This window comes from Ictidomys tridecemlineatus, chromosome 1 (genome assembly GCF_052094955.1).
Source record: "Ictidomys tridecemlineatus isolate mIctTri1 chromosome 1, mIctTri1.hap1, whole genome shotgun sequence".
Taxonomy (NCBI): Eukaryota; Metazoa; Chordata; class Mammalia; order Rodentia; family Sciuridae; genus Ictidomys; species Ictidomys tridecemlineatus.
Genome location: NC_135477.1, coordinates 158835936 through 158854746, shown reverse-complemented (window position 1 = coordinate 158854746; position 18811 = coordinate 158835936). Strand labels below are relative to the sequence as shown.

At 37.9% G+C, this 18811-nt stretch overlaps 1 protein-coding gene across 1 annotated transcript; it reads right to left on the bottom strand.

The window, feature by feature from the left end:
• Nucleotides 1–238: 238 nt before the first annotated feature.
• On the bottom strand, nucleotides 239–18609 carry C1H5orf15 (chromosome 1 C5orf15 homolog). The gene is made up of 3 exons (XM_005335752.4): nucleotides 18424–18609; nucleotides 3812–4335; nucleotides 239–1687 (listed from the first exon to the last, which is right to left on the bottom strand). The coding sequence occupies exons 1-3, from the start codon at nucleotides 18557–18559 to the stop codon at nucleotides 1556–1558; spliced, it is 792 nt and encodes a 263-aa protein (XP_005335809.1). The 5' UTR covers nucleotides 18560–18609; the 3' UTR covers nucleotides 239–1555.
• Between the last annotated feature and the right edge of the window lie 202 nt (nucleotides 18610–18811).

Here is an 18811-nt window from a genome sequence, read left to right as displayed (position 1 = left end):
CCAGGATGCTAGGAAGAGCACATTGAGCAGGTCCTTTCCTTTGCCATCCTACTTTGTTTCATTTTCAATTTTGTTGGAAATTGGAGCTAAATAAGGATTTAAAATATAGGTAGCATTCTTACAAAGTTCTATAGCTAAGAGGGAATGATAGCAAGCTGATCAAGTTTGTTTCCTCTCCCAGACAGCACTGACCTCTGTCACCACATTACTACTAAAATGAAACACAATTATAAAATCATGGAATTATATCTTGGATTTATTTTTTAAAATCTTATTCAAAATATTAAATAATACAATTTCAAATATGAAAAAAATTACTGCAATAAAACAGTTTGGGTGTATTTCCATTGTGCTTCCTTTCCTCATTGGGGCAGTCAAGTGTCCAGCCGAGAGGAAGGATGGACGGTGCTGCTTCTTCCATCTCTACACAAAGCACATGACTGTGGCTCGCCCGGGCCTTGTTTAACACATAGTAGAGGTGATTCTTTCTGAAAAGTTGTAGTGACACTTGTAAGTCAAACATGGTTCAAATCACTTATTTACATACTGATCAATTCTTTGTGATAGAAAGACAGACTCAAAGGAAATACAGTAAATAACTTCCAGTTGCTATAAAAAATAAACAAACAAGAAATAATTTCAAATAATTACAAATAATTTCATTCAGGCATAATTTTATTTTGAAAGACTGAGATACAGTCTTATTTAAGTGATAATGGGCCCTAAAATTTACTCAAACTTACTATACAATAAAAACCAAAATGAACAAATGATATAATTTTAAACTCTGCCCACTGCTTGAAATTTTTGAGGAACCTGTGGTACAATCAACTGCTAACTAAAAGTAATTCTTCGTCTATTTAACATTTTACCAATTTCTACCTACAATTTAATTCAATAATTCAAACCAAAAATGATATCTATATAATATTTTATCTACAATCACTGAAAATTCAGTCTCTTCTGCCAGAATTTTTAGACACATTTAATATGCTACCTAAAACTTTAGTGGGATTGAGCAGTCTCATTATCTTAAACTGTATTTTAATTGCCTAAAATACACAAAGCAATTTTCTTTTAGAGAAAAAAGTGTGTTACTTGAATACAAAGTACTATTACATATACCCTTGCACCTTTTGGTTTGGGACTGCAAAGTAATGTGTCTTTAAAAAATAGTACCTGGATGGCAGAGAATGACTCTAAGTCAATAGTACTAACTATGTTAGAATTTAGTTACAAGTCTGGGATCTTTAAAAGTAGCATTACTTCCAGAACAAGTACAATGAATGGAAAATAACAAAAACTACCAGTGTAAATGTAAGGTAATGCTTAACTCACATTTCAGACAACACCTGATTGAATTCAGCTCTAAAAATGTAGATTTAAAAATCATATACTCCCTGTTTGTGACATTCAATTTCCAAAGCACCAAGGCAAAAGAGAGAAATGCGCCTCTCATTTAAGTACCAACTGCCTATGGCAAACAACTGCACAATATCATATAAAAAGTCAAGCAAATAAAATTATATAATGAGCAAACTCAAATCACAGTGCTTTAAAAAATATAATCATTGGTAATCTTCAGAGAAGGCATGGCCTCATTAACGTTCTGGTCTAGACGATGATATTCCACTGTTTTGGAACAAAGGCCATCACGCCATTTCCTGCTTTGAACTAGGAGGAAAATCTGGAATAAAAAAGAAAATTAATTAGATGTACAAAAGAGAAAAAAAATATATAGTAAAAGTTTTTATAACAAGTGAAATCTCTCTCTCTTCAGTTCCCAAAACTAAAATATCAATAATAAAAAAGGCTATTTTGTTTTTTCATCTTATAAACAAGGTCAGACAGTGTTTCTCAGATGTTAATGGACACAGGAGTGACTCTGATTCTGGGGCTCTACTTTCAGCCTGAATTAGGAGCTGAGATGGAGCCCAGTAGCCTACTTTCACAAGTCCATTAGGAGTTATAACAAAGATAGTCCAACACCAAACATTAGGATACAATATCACTAGCATTCAAAAATCTGTCTATCTACAAATTCAAAGCCAGTGATAGGTCAGTAATGACAAATAACCCGAGGGTTAGTTTGTTTGGTATTTTCTTTCTTTTGGGGGGGCTGGGGGGGTGGGGTAGGGGTGGTAACCAGAGATTAAACTTTGGGGCACTTGGCCACATCCTCAGCCCTATTTTGTATTTTATTTAGAGATGGGGGTCTCACTGAGTTGCTTAGTGCCTCACTCTTTTGCTGAGGCTGGCTTTAATCCTCCTGCCTCAGCCTCCTCATCCACTGGAATTACAGGCATTTACCACCACAATCAGCTTTCTTTGCTACTTTCTATTATTAGATTAACTGATTTTCAAAGTTATAAGCATTTTTAAATTGTCTGCTCCAATTTTGCCATTTTTTGGGTAAGAAAATGAAGCTCAGAATAGGAAGACGACTTTCCAGGAATTAAAAGCAATAGTCAAAAACTGAGATTTCCTGATTAAAAAGGAAATTCTGTGTTTGATCTCTCTGAGTATTCTGAAAAGCTCAACTCTTCAGCCTTTATGAGACTGTATGGTACAGAGATACACTCTTACATTAAATCACCCAGCCAGTGTTTTAGCATAGAAATGTTTGTTACAATATTATTTATGAACCAAAAATTGGAAATCATCTAAATGTCCAATAGGAAAATGGCTGAATCAATTATGCAGCTATCAAACAATGTTTTTAAAGAATATTAATATTATAGAAAATGGTCAGGATTTGTTAGGCAAAAAGCAAGATAAAAAACTATATAATATTCATTTAAAATTTATACACATGTATGTATGAATTATATATACACTTATAGATCAGAAATATTCCAAAATGTTAATACCCTTGGATAGTAGCTTGAATTTTATTTTCTAAACTCATGTTTTCTGAATTTCCTAAAATAAACATTAAATACTTTTAGAGCCAGTGTGAGTACTATTAAAAAAAAAAGATTATAAAATCATAGTACTCACACTGAGATATCAATGCTAAATGACGACATAAAAATTTTTTTTTTAAAAAAATTTTTTTGTAACATGTTACAACAACTCAGGAAGCTGAGGCAGGAAAATCCCAAATTTGAGACCAGCTCTGGTAACTTATTAAGATCCATTTCAGGGGCTGGGGATTTGGCTCAAGCGGTAGCATGCTCGCCTGGCATGTGTGTGGCCCTGGGTTCAATCCTCAGCACCACGAAAAATAAAGATGTTGTGTCCGCCAAAAACTAAAAAATAAATATTAAAAAAATTCTCTCTCTTTAAAAAAAAAAAAAAATCCATTTTAGCCAGGCTCTTGGCACACACATATAATCCCAGCAGCTTCAGAGGCTGAGGCAGGAGATTCACAAATTCAAAGACAGCCTCAGCAACTTAGGCCCTAAGCAACTTAGCAAGACCCTGTCTCTAAATAAAATATTTTTAAAGGGGCCAGTGTTAAGCACCCCTGGGTTCAATCCCCAGTACCTGTCTCAAAATGAAAAATAAAAAGGACTGGGGATAAGGCTCAGTGATATGGCACCCATGGGTTCAATCCCTAGTACTGAAAAGGAAAAAAAAAACAAAAAAAAAATATTGACCTTGCGTTTTACTCATTAAGAAATAATGACACTTTTTTTTTTAGAAACACATACAAGTATTCTGTCTGTAGTTTGTTAAAATACACCACAGATTTACAAATCAATTAGACAGCTTGATATTTTACCAATTTAAACTAAAATATAATTGATAAGAAATAAAATTGAGCTAATAATACACAACGAGAGGCTGAAAAATCCCCCAAACTTACCTTCCTTTTATTGTGATATGTAACATAAACAATTGCAATACAGAAAGCAAAAATAATAAGATGAAAAAAGAAATGGCTGTCTTCCTCTTCAACATTTGAGGATGGGGCCTTAAAAGATTTCACTGACTGTTCAATTTCCATGTAACCCCTGTTTTCTTCTAAAGTCTCATCGGACTCATCCCTGGGGCTGGTGGTCCAGTCATAGTCTGATTCTCCATAATCTCCATTGTCCATAGTGTCTTTGGCTGTAGATGGAGAACTATTCAGTGCGAGAAGATCCTCCTCCTCTATGCTCGGATCTTCATTGTTATCAGCTTCCTCTTGGGACAGAGAAGTGGTAGGGGAGGGATGGGGGGCTGCAGATGCTCTTCCACTTTTCTCTGTACTGGTTGCAGGAGGGAGAGTGGTACTAATATGGGAAATAGAAGATTTGATCAGGTTTTCTTGTGTTACAGCTTTCATATTTGAAGTAGAAATATGTGAGCTTTGTACAGTTTGGCCCGGTGAATCTGTTGGTGATGGAGCTGAAATAAAGGAAGAAAGCCATTACCTTGAAATCTCCAACTCATCTCTACCAAGCTAAAAGCAATATTTAGTTCGATTTTTAATTAAGCATTACCCTCTGCTAAATTCTTATAACTTTCTCTCAAGAACTAGTTATTAAGTCTCAATAGCCAGCAATCAGTTATATTTCTTTTAAGTTAATTATTCATCAGGTAACAATTGCTTTGCTGGGTAGTAACAATTTAAGTAGCATAATGAACCCACTGTGGCATAGCCCACCACTGAAAGAAAACAGTGGGATCTGACTTTAGGTCAGATGAAAAAGTCCACATACGGCCCTTACCCATCCCTGCTATCTTCCATTCATGGAGAAGCTAGACTTCAGTAATCTTTGTCCAGGCTCCACTCTATCCCCCAGAACAGAAAGCTGGCTAATCGTGGGTCAAGAGGTCACAAAAAAGATATGTAATTTGGAAACTTAATACTTGTAATATAATTAATTTAAGAGAAGATATAAGCAAGCTTCCAGCATTCCTAAGTGACACTTGAACTGGAAGACTCCCTCATTCAGAGTTTTTAAAGTACCCATAGAAGAAAGAAAGGGAAAAGTCATAAAGGACAAAAATTAGAAACTGGAACTTGAAAGCTCAGTGACGGCTTTGTTAGACTATGATAATGACTAGGGAAGGGGCAGGATCTGTAACTCAGTGATACAGCACTTTCCTAGCATGTGTGAGGCCCAGGGTTCAATGTTCAGCACCTCACAAACACACCAAAAAAAAAATATTTAAAGCCTGGCGCAGTGGCACACACCTGCAATCCCAGTGTCTCAGGGGGCTGAGGCAAAAGGATCCCAAGTTTGAGGTCAGCCTCAGCAATTTAGTGAGGCCTAAGCAACTCAGCAAAACCCTATCTAAAAATAAAAAAAGGCCTGAGAGTGTAGCTCAGTGAATACCCCTGGATTCAATCCCCGTATGAAAAGAAGAAGAAAACAAAAAGTATTTCCAAAGACTGGAGAAGGCAATCTAGGTATAGGAAATGATATCTAATAGACACCCAATTCTCAGTTCCCTATGGTGCTACCTACTCAGTATGGTTTAGAAAATTATTTATGTAAGTAACTATATAACAAGAAGTATTAATAGAGGCAGACTCAACTGAGGAATTCCTGTTGAAATTTTTTTTTTTTTTAAAGAGAGAGTGAGAGAGAGGGACAGAGAGAGAGAGAGAGAATTTTAACATTTATTTATTTTTTCTTAGTTCTCGGCGGACACAACATCTTTGTTGGTATATGGTGCTGCTGAGGATCGAACCCGGGCCGCACGCATGCTAGGCGAGCGCGCTACCGCTTGAGCCACCTCCCCAGCCCCTCCTGTTGAAATTAACCAGTGTTTCTAATACATAACCAAATGTAGAATTTGTTGAAGACCTTCAAGGACATCTATTATGCTTTTTTTTTTTTAAGAGAGAGAGAGAGAGAATTTTAATATTTATTTTTTTTAGTTTTTGGAGGACACAACATCTTTGTTTGTATGTGGTGCTGAGGATTGAACCCGGGCCGCACGCATGCCAGGCGAGCGCGCTACCGCTTGAGCCACATCCCCAGCCCTATTATGCTTTTTTTTTTTTTTTAAAAAAAAAAAAAGGCTTGTGGGATATAAATATATTTAGATAATATTTAAAAGCCTATCAAATTAAAATAAAATATTTTATGGGGATAAGATTAAAACAAGCCACACTAGGCCTTTCACAAATGTGTGCATGTACAGACGAATCCTTTATGTGAATATATTTGTTTACTTAACACAGTTGATATCTATTTCATGTAGCAGGTTTCAGCTAGGATGAATAATGTCTCCCAAGAAAATAATTTAATAAATTATTTTAAAAAGATTAGGGCTGATGGATGTAACTCAGTTATAGAGCATTTGCCTAGTATGTATGTGCAAGGTCCTGGGTTGGATCAACAGCACAGAAAAAAGTAAAAAAAATAAAATGATAGTAGCCAGACATGGTGACACATACCTATAATCCCAACTACTCAGGAGGCTGAAGCAGGAAGATTGAAAAGTTAAAGGTTAGCCTGGGCAACATAACAAGACCCTATCTAAAAATAAAATTTTTATTTTTTTTAATTGTTTTTAATTTTTAAATACATGACAGCGGAATGCATTACAATTCTTATTACACATATAGATCACAATTTTTCATATCTCTGTTTGTATATAAAGTATGTTCACACCAATTCATGTCTTCATACATGTACTTTGGATAATGATGCCCATCACATTCCACCATCATTGCTAATCCCCTGCCCCCTCACTTCCCCTCCCACCCCTCAACTTATCTATAGTTCATCTTTTCCTCCCATGCTCCCCCTCCCTACTCCACTATGAGTCAGACTCCTTATATCAGAGAAAACATTTGGCATTTGTTTTTTGGGGATTGGCTAATCACTTAGCATTATCTTATCCAACTCCATCCATTTACCTGCAAATGCCATGATTTTATCCTCTTTTATTGCTGAGTAATATTCCATTGTGTATATATGCCACATTTTTTTAATCCATTCATCTATTGAAGGGCATCTAGGTTGATTCCACAGGTTAGCTATTGTGAATTGTGCTGCTATAAACACTGATGTGGCTGTGTCCCTGTAGTATGCTGTTTTTAAGACCTTTGGGTATAGACCAAGGAAGAGAATAGCTGGGTCAAATGGCGGTTCCATTCCCAGTTTTCCAACAAATCTCCATACTGCTTTCCATATTGGCTGCACCAATTTGCAGTCCCACCAGCAAGTGTGCCTTTTCCCCCACATCCTTGCCATCACTTATTATTGTTTGTCTTCATAATAGCTGCCATTCTGACTGGAGTGAGATGATATCTTAGAGGAGTTTTGATTTGCATTTCTCTAATAGCTAGAGATGATGAACATTTTTTCATATATTTGTTGATTGATTGTATGTCATCTTCTGAGAAGTGTCTGTTCATGTCCTTGGCCTATTTATTGATTGGGTTATTTGTGGGGTTTTTTTTGGGGGGGTGCATAGCTTTAAAAGGGGGATGGGAATATAGTTCAGTGGTCATGTACTTGCCTAACATGTGTGGAGGCCCTAGATTCAACCCCCCGTGCTACAAAAATAAAAATAAAGAAAGAAAATAAAAAATTAAACTCTCTTAAAGCATTCTCAGTTATTGGTTCCTTGAAATTGTTTACTAGAAGAAAAGAAAAACAGGGGCTGAGGCTGTAGCTCAGTGGTAGAGCGCTTGTCTTGCATGCGTGAGACCCTGGGTTCAATTCCCAGCACCACATAAAAATAAACAAATAAAGATATTGTGTCCATCTACAACTAAAAAATATATTTAAAAAAAGAAAGAAAAGAAAAATAGGACCTCTGGCAGAGTACACAATTCAAAAACTATTAAACAGGGACTTCTAAAAAGAATTTTTACATTCATCACTTCAACTTAGTTAAGTTCAGGTTATACATTACTATTTCTATAATGCATTTAACTTTTGTCCCAAAGTATAGCCAGTCATGTTTTTAAATAAAATTAAATATTCAAATAACTGAGAGCCAAATAATTAACTATGACTTTCAAAACAATTGTTATTCTACATCTGACTTTTTGGATACTCATTTATGTCTAAAGAACACAAGCTGATACCTGGGGGAATGATTATAAAGAAAGTCTCCATGGAGCACTCTAGAATTCACAATCCTCAGCAGATCTCTCCTTCCATCCTTCATTCTCTTGGTATAACTAAAACCTAACTGTTCCTTAAAGACACACTAGCCCTACAACCCTTTTAATTAATAATTTATTCTCCCACCATCCTTGTACCACAGATTCTGCCTCATACAGATTAGACCATTCCCTACATAAGCTCCACAAGCTGTGAGTCTCATATCTTCAGCTATCACTCACTTTTGTCAGGTTGTGTCCTCTAATTTTTAATGATTTCAGCTCCTGGCTCTTAAAATTTAATACAAGACAAGTACTCCTGTCTTGATTTCAACATCCTTAACCTCCCCTCTTCTGATAAGCTAGCCCTCCCTCCTTACATTAGTCTCTCTTGTCCATGGTCATTATCTCTTATCACAACTCTTCCATCAACTATTTCATGCATTCTACTTGCTGACACAGCCTCCTATCCTTTCAGCTCATCCCCTGGTATTCTCAATCCATCAAGACTACTACTCTCTGATCCTCACACTTTTCACCCATCCTTGGCCTCCACCAAACCCCACCAATACATACTCTCCGCTTTTTTAACCAAGATTCAATTCTATGATGATCAGCCATTACAATCCCTGCCTTACATCCACAGCCCCTTCCCTTCCCTCTTACTCATTTTGACTCATTCATTTGGTGAGGCAAAATCTACCCCTCATTAAATCAAGCTTTCTGACAATTCACCAAGGCATCAAGCAGCTGAACATGGCTGGAAATAAATATACTTCCATGCTACTGTTTTCATTTGATATTCAAAACCAAAAATTCAGATCTATGTTTAAAGATATATAAAGATATTATATACTGTATTTTTCTAGTCCATTTGCCCTCCTCCCCTCTTAGGATGCAATTCACATTTTCCTCTATCAAATTTCCAACACCTTCTCTGTTACTCTCATTTTCAACTGACATCACTTCCCAACTTCTCAGTGAAAAATGAAGCCATCAGAAGGGAACTTTTGTGAACTGCCAGAACTCTGGACCCATACGCCTGCTTGACATCTCCTCTCAGATGTCTGACATTCAAATTAACAGGTTCAAAATGGATTCTCACTGTTTTACAGGAAGACAGATGTACTCTTCCCTATTTCTCCCACTAAGAATCACTAAAACCTTTGAACATTATATACATATAATGTAATAAGACTCTGAAAGGTGGAAAGAACAAGGCAGGACAGTTACAAGACTCAGAACCTAAGAAATGACATGGTAGTGCCTTCCCTGGTACTATAGCTTGGATCTGTAATGTTCCCCAAAGGTTAAAGGCTTGGTGCCCAGCTTGGCAGTATTGAGAGGTGGTAGAAACTTTAAGACGTAGGACCTACTGGGAGGTCAGATCACTGGGAGCTCCCTTGAAGGGGATCATAGATGCCAAGCTCTTCCCTTCTCCCCAGTCCTTACCTCCTCAGCTTTGCTTCCCAGCCATGAGGTATACAGTTTTGCTTTACTATGAACTCCTGCCATGATGTGCCACAACAGAGCCAAAACAATGGGGCCAACCAATCATGAACTGAAACTTCTAGAACTGTGACCCAAAGTAAATCTTTTCTTTTTATAAGCTCAACATCTAGTATTTGTTAGAGTGATGAAAAAGTTGACTCACAGTCCTGAATTTTCTTTTTATCTCATGTATCCCAAACTGGCAGATAAAGAAGCAAGCAACCTAAAAACAAGAAGGGGTATTGTTATGGTTTAGATATGGTATCCCCCAAAAGCTCATCTGTGAGACAACACAAGAAGGATGGGAGGAGAAATGATTGGGTTATAGCTTTATCCTAATCAGTGAGTTAATCCCTAATGGGATTAATTGAAGGGTAGGTTGTGGCTAGAGGGGGGTGGGAATTGGAGCATGGCTTTGGTGTATGTATTTTGTATCTAGAGAATGGACTCTCTCTCTGCTTCTTGATCACCATAATGTGAACCTCTTCTCTCTGCCACACACTCCACCATGATGTTCAGCCTCATATTGAGCTCCAAGAAATGGAGCCAGCCTTCTATGGACCAAGACCTCTGAAACTGTGAGCCCTCAAATAATCTCTTCCTCCTCTATAATTGTGCTGGTCATGTCCTTTAGTCACAGCAGCAAAAAAGCTGACTAAAACAAGTACAGACAGAATTGTCCCCCAAAAGGCTACTTTCTCTAGTCAAAAGATCAGGAAAGAATAATGGAACAGTGCCAGAAGAGAACGAATGTACAGTCAAGATTTCAACCATCATCAAACAATAACAAGGCCACCCCCACAATTATGTCAGTGCAGACCCTGAGGGAAGCCAGAATCCTACCCCCACCCAAGAAAAACAAGGAGACCACCACTATTTAGGTGTCAACAGCAAGCAAATGTAAATAACAAGATTTGTATCCCTACACAGCAGTAATGTGTGTGCAGCAACCCCTGCCACAGCAGTGTTACAAAAAAAAAAAAAAACTGAAAGAGAAAGATTAAATAAGTCCCATAGGATAGTACAAAAAAATCCAGGTTTCAATCCAAAATCATCTGTCATGCCAAGAGCCAGGAAGATGTCAAGCTATATGAAAAACACAATCAACAGATGCTAACAGAGCTAGCCACAGTGGTACACTCTGTAATCCCTGTTACTCAGAAGGCTGAGGCAGGAGGATCCCAAATCAGAGGCCAGCCTAGGCAACTTAACAAGAACCTATCTCAGTCAATCAATAAATAAATAAAGGCTGGGATGTAGCTCAGTGGCAGATTGTTCCTAGATTCACTCCCCAGAATCAAATGAATAAATAAGATGTTCAGGAGGTGAATTTAAGAGCAGAATGAAGGGAGTCAGGAGGAAAAAAAAAAAAAACAGTGAACTGAAAGAACAACAGAAATTATCCAGGCTGTAGAAACAGACTGTAGAAAAATAAACCAAACCTCAAAGACCTGAGGGGCAATAACGAAAAAACCTAGAAAGAGAGGAGAAAAAGGGTTAAACCAGATACTAAGGCTAGGGATGTAACTCAATTGGTAGAGCATGGGCTTAGCATGTGTATGGCCCTGAGTTCAATCCCCAGTATTACAAAAAAAAAAAAAAAAAGACAAAACATTTTAATAAAAGAAGAAGCTGGCTAGGTGCTGACACCTGTAATCCCAATGACTCAGGAGCTTGAGGCAGGAGATTGCAAATTTGAAGCGAGTCTCATCAACTGACTGAGACCCTGTCTCAAAATTTAAAAGGGCTGAGGATGTCAACCAGTAGAAAAGCAGTCCCCAGTTCAACTAGGAAGAGATGGAGAGAGGAAGGGAGGAAAAGAAAAAGAAAATTTTTTCAAACATTTGGAAACTAAACAATACACTTTTTTTTTTTCTGCCAGTACTGGAGATTGAACTCATGAGGGCAAGGGTTCTGCCACTCAGCCACAGCCACAACTGTGTTAGCATTACTGATTTGTGTTTTTCATATACCTTGACATCTTCCTAGTTCTTGGTATGACAGATGATTTTGCTCCCCACACTTTTTTTTTTTTTTTTTTTGAGATAAGGTCTTGCTAAGGCTGGCCTGAAATTTGTGATCCACCTGCATCAGCCTTCCCAGTAGCTGAGATTACAGGCATAAACCACAATGCTTTTCTTAAACAACACACCTCTATATAATTTATAAATCAAAGAGAAAGTCTCAAGGGGAAAAAAAGCATTGAGCTGAATGCAAATGAAAATACAACATGTCAAAGTATGTGAGATACAGCTAAAGCAATGACAAGGAAATTTATACCACTAAAAGCATATAAAAAATAAAAGCATATAAAAGAGGGACTGTCTTAAAACAATCATGTAAGCTCCTATCTCAGTAACCAAGAAAAGAGACAAACTCAAAATCCAGAAAGCAAATAATAAATATAATATAAAATTGAAAACAGGAAAATACTAAAAATCAATGAAACAAAGAATTGGTTCTTTGAAAAGATAAAGATCAGAAAAACTGACAAATCCCTACCACGAAAGACAAAATAAAATGAGAAAAAAGACATAAATTATCAACATCAGAAATTAACAAGGGATATAAGTCAGATACAACAGAAATCAAATGAAAAATAATCATGAATCATACCACACACATAAATATGACAACTTGTATGACACAGACAAAATTCTTGGAAAGCACAAACTACCACAATTCACCTACTATGAAATATATCATTTGATTAGCCCTATAAATATTAAGGAAATAGAATTCTTAACTTAAAGCTCCTAAGAAATAAATCTCTAGGCCCAGATGGTTTCATCAATTTCTACCACACATTTAAACAAGAATCAATACCAATTCTACACAATCTCTTCCAGAGAATAAAAAAAAAAAAATTATCAATTCATTTTATAAAGCTAACCAAAAAAAAAAAAAGAAAAAAAAACATATTAATAAAAGAAGAAGCTGGCTAGGTGGCAGACACCTGTAATCCCAATGATTCAGAAGCTTGAGGCAGGAGATTGCAAAAAAAAATACTTATCAATTCTTTTTTTTTTTAATTTTTTACTTATTTTTTAGTTTTCGGCCGACACAACATCTTTGTTTGTATATGGTGCTAAGGATCAAACCCGGGCCACATGCATGCCAGGCGAGTGCGCCACATCCCCAGGCCCTCAATTCATTTTTTAAAGCTAACCAAAAAAAGAAAGACAAAACATATTAATAAAAGAAGAATCTGGCTAGGTACCAAAACCAAACACCTTACAGAAAAAGGAAACTACAGATTGATATCTCTTGTGAATATACATGAAAAAATCCTTAACAAATATTAGCAAATAAAAATCTGCAATATAAATGCTATATTTTGGAGGTTGAATGGTGCCCAAAGGCCCATGTGTTAACGGTTTGGTTTGGGTACCAGTGTTGTACTATTGAGAAGCTGTGAAACCTCCAGGTAGAGACTTGTGGAAGATCCTCAGGTTATTGGGGGCATGCTCTCAAAGGAGAATTTTGGATCCTTGACTCTTCCTGCTTCCTGTTTGATTTTTGCCCCTCCATACATTTCCTCTATGATGACAGTCCTCACCAGTGACCCAAAGCCATAAGACCACACAATCTTCCAATGGAACCTCCAGAACCGTAAGTCAAATAAACCATACTCTATATAAGTTAATAGCCTCAGGTATTTTATTAGAGTAACATGAAGCTGTCTAGTACAATAAAAATCAATTAAAAGATCTGGGGCTGTAGCTCAATGGTAGAGATCATACTTAGCATAAATAGGCCCTAGGTTTCATCTCAGCACCACCAGAATACAAAAATTAAAAGTATAGACCATGAATAATGAAGTTTATTCTTGAGATGCAAGACTGGTTCAATATTATTAAAGCAATCAATGTAATCTACCATTTTAGATACAAAAATTAACTAAAAATAGCTGGGCACAGTGTTGTATCCTGAGGTAGAGGCAGGAGGACTGCAAGTTCAAGGCTAGCCTGGACAACTTAGTAAGACCCTGTCTTAAAACAAAAAAAAACATTTTTAAAAAGGACTAAGGCTATAGCTCCAGGGCAGGGCACCTGCCTGATATGTATGACAAGTTCAATCTTCAGCACCAAAAATTAAAACTAAAAATAAATCACATATTGAAATATAAAACTATGAATCCTTTAGAAAAAATACAAGACAATCTTTGAAATTTAGGGTTAGAACAAACAATCCAGTCCCAAAATAGCCAAAAGACATAAAGAGACATTTCACAAAAGAGAATACACAGATGGCAAATAAGCATATAAAAAGATAATAAGCCATTAGGAAAATGCAAATCAAAACTACAATGAGATATCACTACACCTCTATCAGAATGGCTAAAATGAAACATAAGAACACCACCAAATGTGGTGAGGATGCAGAGAAACCAGATCACTCATATGTTACTGGTGTGAATATAAAATAGAACAGAGGCTCTGAGAAACAATCTGGCAGTTTCTTAAAAAAAAAAAAAAACTAAATATATAACTATCATATGACTCAAAATTATACGCAAAGGCATTTATTCCAGAAAAATGAAAATTTATGTTCAGACAGAAATCAGTACACAAATGTTTACAGCAGCTTTATTCATAATAGCCAGAAACCGGAAACAACCAGACATCCTTCAACAGATGGATCATTAAAGTATAATATATCCATACTATGGAATACTAATCAGCAATAAAAAGGAACAAACTATTGACACATACTACAACCTAGATGAATCTCCAGAGAATTGTGCTAAGTGAAAAAAGCCAATCCAATGGTTATATACTGCATGATTACATTTATATAAGACTCCCAAAATGATACCATTATGGAAATGGAAAACAAATTTGTGGTTGCCAGAAGTTCTGGAGAGGGTGGAACAGGAAGGAAGAGGGGTGACCTCAGAAGGGCAACAAGTGTGGCTATGGAAATACCCTTAATTGGAAATGCCAATGGAAATCTTGACTATATCAATGTCAATATCCTGCATGTGATATTATACTACAGTTTTGCAAGATGCTACAACTTCAGAAAACCGAGTAAAGGGTATGGAAAATCTCTATAATTATTTCTTACAACTGCTAATTATCTCAAAAAAAATAAAGAAATGAATATCTAAACCCCACTCCAAAAAAATTTTTTAAAAAACCACCTTGCTGTACCCACAGTCTCCATCTCAAATAATGGAACTTCATCATTCTGTTTATTCAATCCAAAAACCCTGGAGTTGTCATTTTCTTTACACCTCACATCCAATCTGTTACTATACCTTTAAAATTTGAAGACTTTTCACCTGCCCACTGCTACTGTCTACTCCAAGCCTCACCTGGATTATTACAACAGCTTCCTAACTGATCTGGCTCTTTCCACCCTAACCCATGCTGTCCACACTCAACAAGATAGCCTGTAAAAATTTAAATTGGATGAGGTCACTCTTCTACTTAAAAAACCCTCCAGGGGCTCTCCCTTTCTCTCAAAAACCAAAGTCTATATAATAGTGCAAAAGATCTGGCCTGGTTAACTCACTCTCAGTGTCACTTGCTAATCTCCCTACCTGTTCCACCCCCACCACTTATTTAGCAAGTAGTAGGCATTTAATGTTTATTGAATGTGCTCTTCATCCAATTCTCACCACCAACTACACATGGCATCCCAAGTAGCATCTCTACACCTACCCCTGCTCCTGAAAAGCCCAGGAAACACTACCTGCTCTAAAAATACCTTTAATATTACCCTTACTAATGATGTAACTTCAATACCTAGCACCAAGTAGGAGCAGCATGTGTATTGTTCAAGAAATAAAAAAAAAAGTAATACACAAATACCACACAGGAAAATAACTAAGAATTCATCTGATACATTTGATCCAAAGTAAATCAACTTCCTTGACCTCTTCTCCTTCAAATCAGAGAAGTTGATCCAGTTAGCTATTAAGAGTTTTCAGAACAGAGACAACTCCTGCTTTATGGATTTAATTGCTTAGCTTCTACAAACATACACGTTACTCTAGATGTCTAAATCTTCCATTTCTACCCTTTCCTAATTGGTATTACCTCTTTAGCTAAAACTTAACATTTTAAAAATAGGACTTTTTAAATTCTTCTTTAATTTTTTCTTTTTAAAAAAAATGACTTAAAATTATATTGGCATTTTTCAAACTTGAGAATGAAGAAGACCCTGAGAACTCACTCACATGCTGGTTTAAGAAAACTTGCATTAAAAATTAAATGTATTGGGGCTGGGGTTGTGGCTCAGCAGTAGAGCACTCACCCTAGCATGTGCAAGGCCATGGGTTCAAACCTCAGCACCACATAAAGATAAATAAACAAAATAAAGGTATTGTTTCCAACTACAATTTTAAAAAATAAATGTTTAAAAAAATAAATAAATGTATTATAGATTAAATTAAGGTGATCATTAGGGAACAAAGATAGCAAATGAAGAAAAGCAGGCACTTTTGAAACAGCTCAGCAAGGCTTGAACATAAGCTGGTCATCCAGTGATACAAAATGAGTATTTTTTTTTTTTAGATTTTATCAAAACAAAAACATAAAACTTATGAATTCCTACACACTTCCAAGAATACACCAAGCACTGAAATTTTAAGAAACCTACTATGAAACAAATTTAAATAAACCTAATATGATAACTTTCTCTAGGCTTATTTGAAATTTGAAACCCAACACATTCTAGATTTAAATTTTCTTATTATAAGAGTGATTACATTGACATTATTCCACATAAGGCATGCTTGCAAAAAAATACTTACATTACCCCAAACTTTATAAATGCTACACTACTGCAATGGAGCTTCTATAAAAAAAAACACCTATGTTCATTTTCATTAAAGTTATTTTCAGTAGGAAATAATCTGAATTTATAACATTCAAAATAGGTATAAATAAAGACAATTTTAAAAGATAAAGATTCCCTAAAATCTTCAATATGGTTACAGCAATATTTAAGTACTCTAAGAAATAAAAACAGAGACAAAAGGACACCTTAATACTTCACAGTCCCCCTCATTTGCCCTCTCCCCCAACACAAGATTTTCAACCAAAAAATCTATTTCTGTAACTACTTCCTAGCTATACAGACTTCTTAATCATTCCAGCTGGAAATACAGATATTTAAATGTCATTTTGTTCTAAGATAATCAAATGATCCAAACAATTATGCTACTCGAATACTTTAGGAACAGAAACACCAACATTAACCAGGGAAATCCTCATTACATTTTACTAATGATGAAAGGGCCTTGGGAAAATGGATCACATTGACCACAGTCCTTCCCCTCAGACTTGCAAACAACTCTGGGAAGGCAATGTATTGTACTGCCTTCAGTGTTTTTGAGGAAATATGTACCCAAAGCACTGTAGTAAAATGTATGGCTGGATGTTCACGATTGGCAAAGGAATAAATCTATACAGCATCATGGAGGGGGTGTGGTTGAGGAGGCCCATTTACCTCATGCCAGGGAAGTGAAAGAGAGAGAAAAAAAAGATAGGAGTTCCACAGTTCTCTTTAAGGGCGCCCCCCACTGGCATAACTTCCTCTAACAAGGTGCTCAAGAGGGCCAGGGCAAGCCCCTTGCTGCCTCCCACATGGCGAGGTACCAGGCTTCCAATAAGAGGGTAAAACATTTTTTCACACTATTTTTCATCTGAAAACTCAAAAAAAAAAAAGACATTGGAAGAAAAGGACTGTGTCTTGGACTGAAAGAAAATCGAGACTACTGAACAAGATACTGCTAAATCATTCTAAATTCTTACTAGTGGATTTTTCCCCACTAAGTCTCAATCTTATCTTGATTTACAGTAATGTACCTTGTAAGGGTTAGGGTTAGGGTTAGGGTTAAATTGCCATTGGGTTAAATTTAATTGCCATTAAATTGAGGCAGTGTTGTCCTGAATAACCCAAGATACAGAGAAGGGGACTACAGTTTACAAATAATCTTTTTATCTTTTTTTTTTTTTTTTTTTTTTTTGGTACTGGGGATTGAACTCAAGGACTGAGCCACATCTCCAGCCCTATTTTGTATTTTATTTAGAGAAGGGTCTCACTGAGTTGCTTAGTGCCTCGCTTTTGCTAAGGCTGCCTTTGAACTTGTGATCCTCCTGCATCAGCCTCCTGAGCCACTGAGATTACAGGCATGCGCCACGGCGCCGGGTTCCCAAACTACTTCTCCCAGGCTCCTCAAGGGCCCAAGCGCCATACGCTAGCTATTCACCAATGCACCAGGACCTCAGAAATGCACCAGTACCCGAAAGCAGCACTTGCTCTCGAGCTCGCGCGCTCTCTCGCTCTCTCGCTCGTGCTCTATCTCTCTCTCTCTCTCTCTCAAACATTCACTCAGTTCAGTTCGTCCAGTCACTGGGTCACTGATCCTGCCCACCTCGGTCTTTACTACCGACCTCACTCATGGGGTGGCGGAGGGGGGGGGCGGGAAAGGGGAGATTTTCCTTCCAAGACCCTGCTAGGTCCCCGCCCCGCCCTCCTACACACACACACTTTGGGACCCTCCATAGACACTACACCCCGCAACCCCGAGCCCCTGTCACCTCCGACCCCCTTTCGAGACCCTAACTCCCCATTCCAAAAAACTGTGGAAACCCGACAGTCGCCACACCTTGTGACAGTCCATTCTTCAAGACTGTGAACCACACCACCACTCCCCCGCTCCCCGCCCATCTACACTCTTTTCCCAGCTCCCGGGCGTCTGCATCTCTCAGCCGCACTTCTGAGGCCCTGGAAGACTCCACCGTCTTGGACCCCACCATGTGCCCCCTTCTACGCTGGGCAGACTCTGCCCCAACTAGATGCCGTCTGCTCTGGACACTCGGAAGCGCCCTTTCCCCTGGCCCAGTCTGTCTCCAGACCCGCGCCCAGGCCCTCACCTCCTTCCCTCACCCGCCCTGCCGTCGCGCCCCGTTTACCAGTGGACATGGCGGACGCCAGCAGGAGCACGAGGACCAGTATCCACGCCAGCCCTCCGGGGATCTGAATGCCGGGCCCGGAAAGCTGGTTCACTTGCGAGGCCCCCCTCATCCTCCCCAAGGCGGCTGCGGCCATAACGGACTCGGCCGGGAGCCTGCGCTGTTGCTAGGCTTACGTCATGACGTCAGACCTTGCGTAAGGCAGCGCGGCCCTAGGCATCTACGTCCCAGCGCGATGACGTAGCATCTGGAAACAGGAATAAGGAGAAAAGGTGGTGGGAGTTGCCTCTTGAGCTTATCTCTGTGCTCTGCCGCGCATTAAGGATGGGGTGAGGAAGGTCCTAAAGAGGGCCAGGGCAAGCCCCTCGCTGCCTCCCGCTTGTCGGAG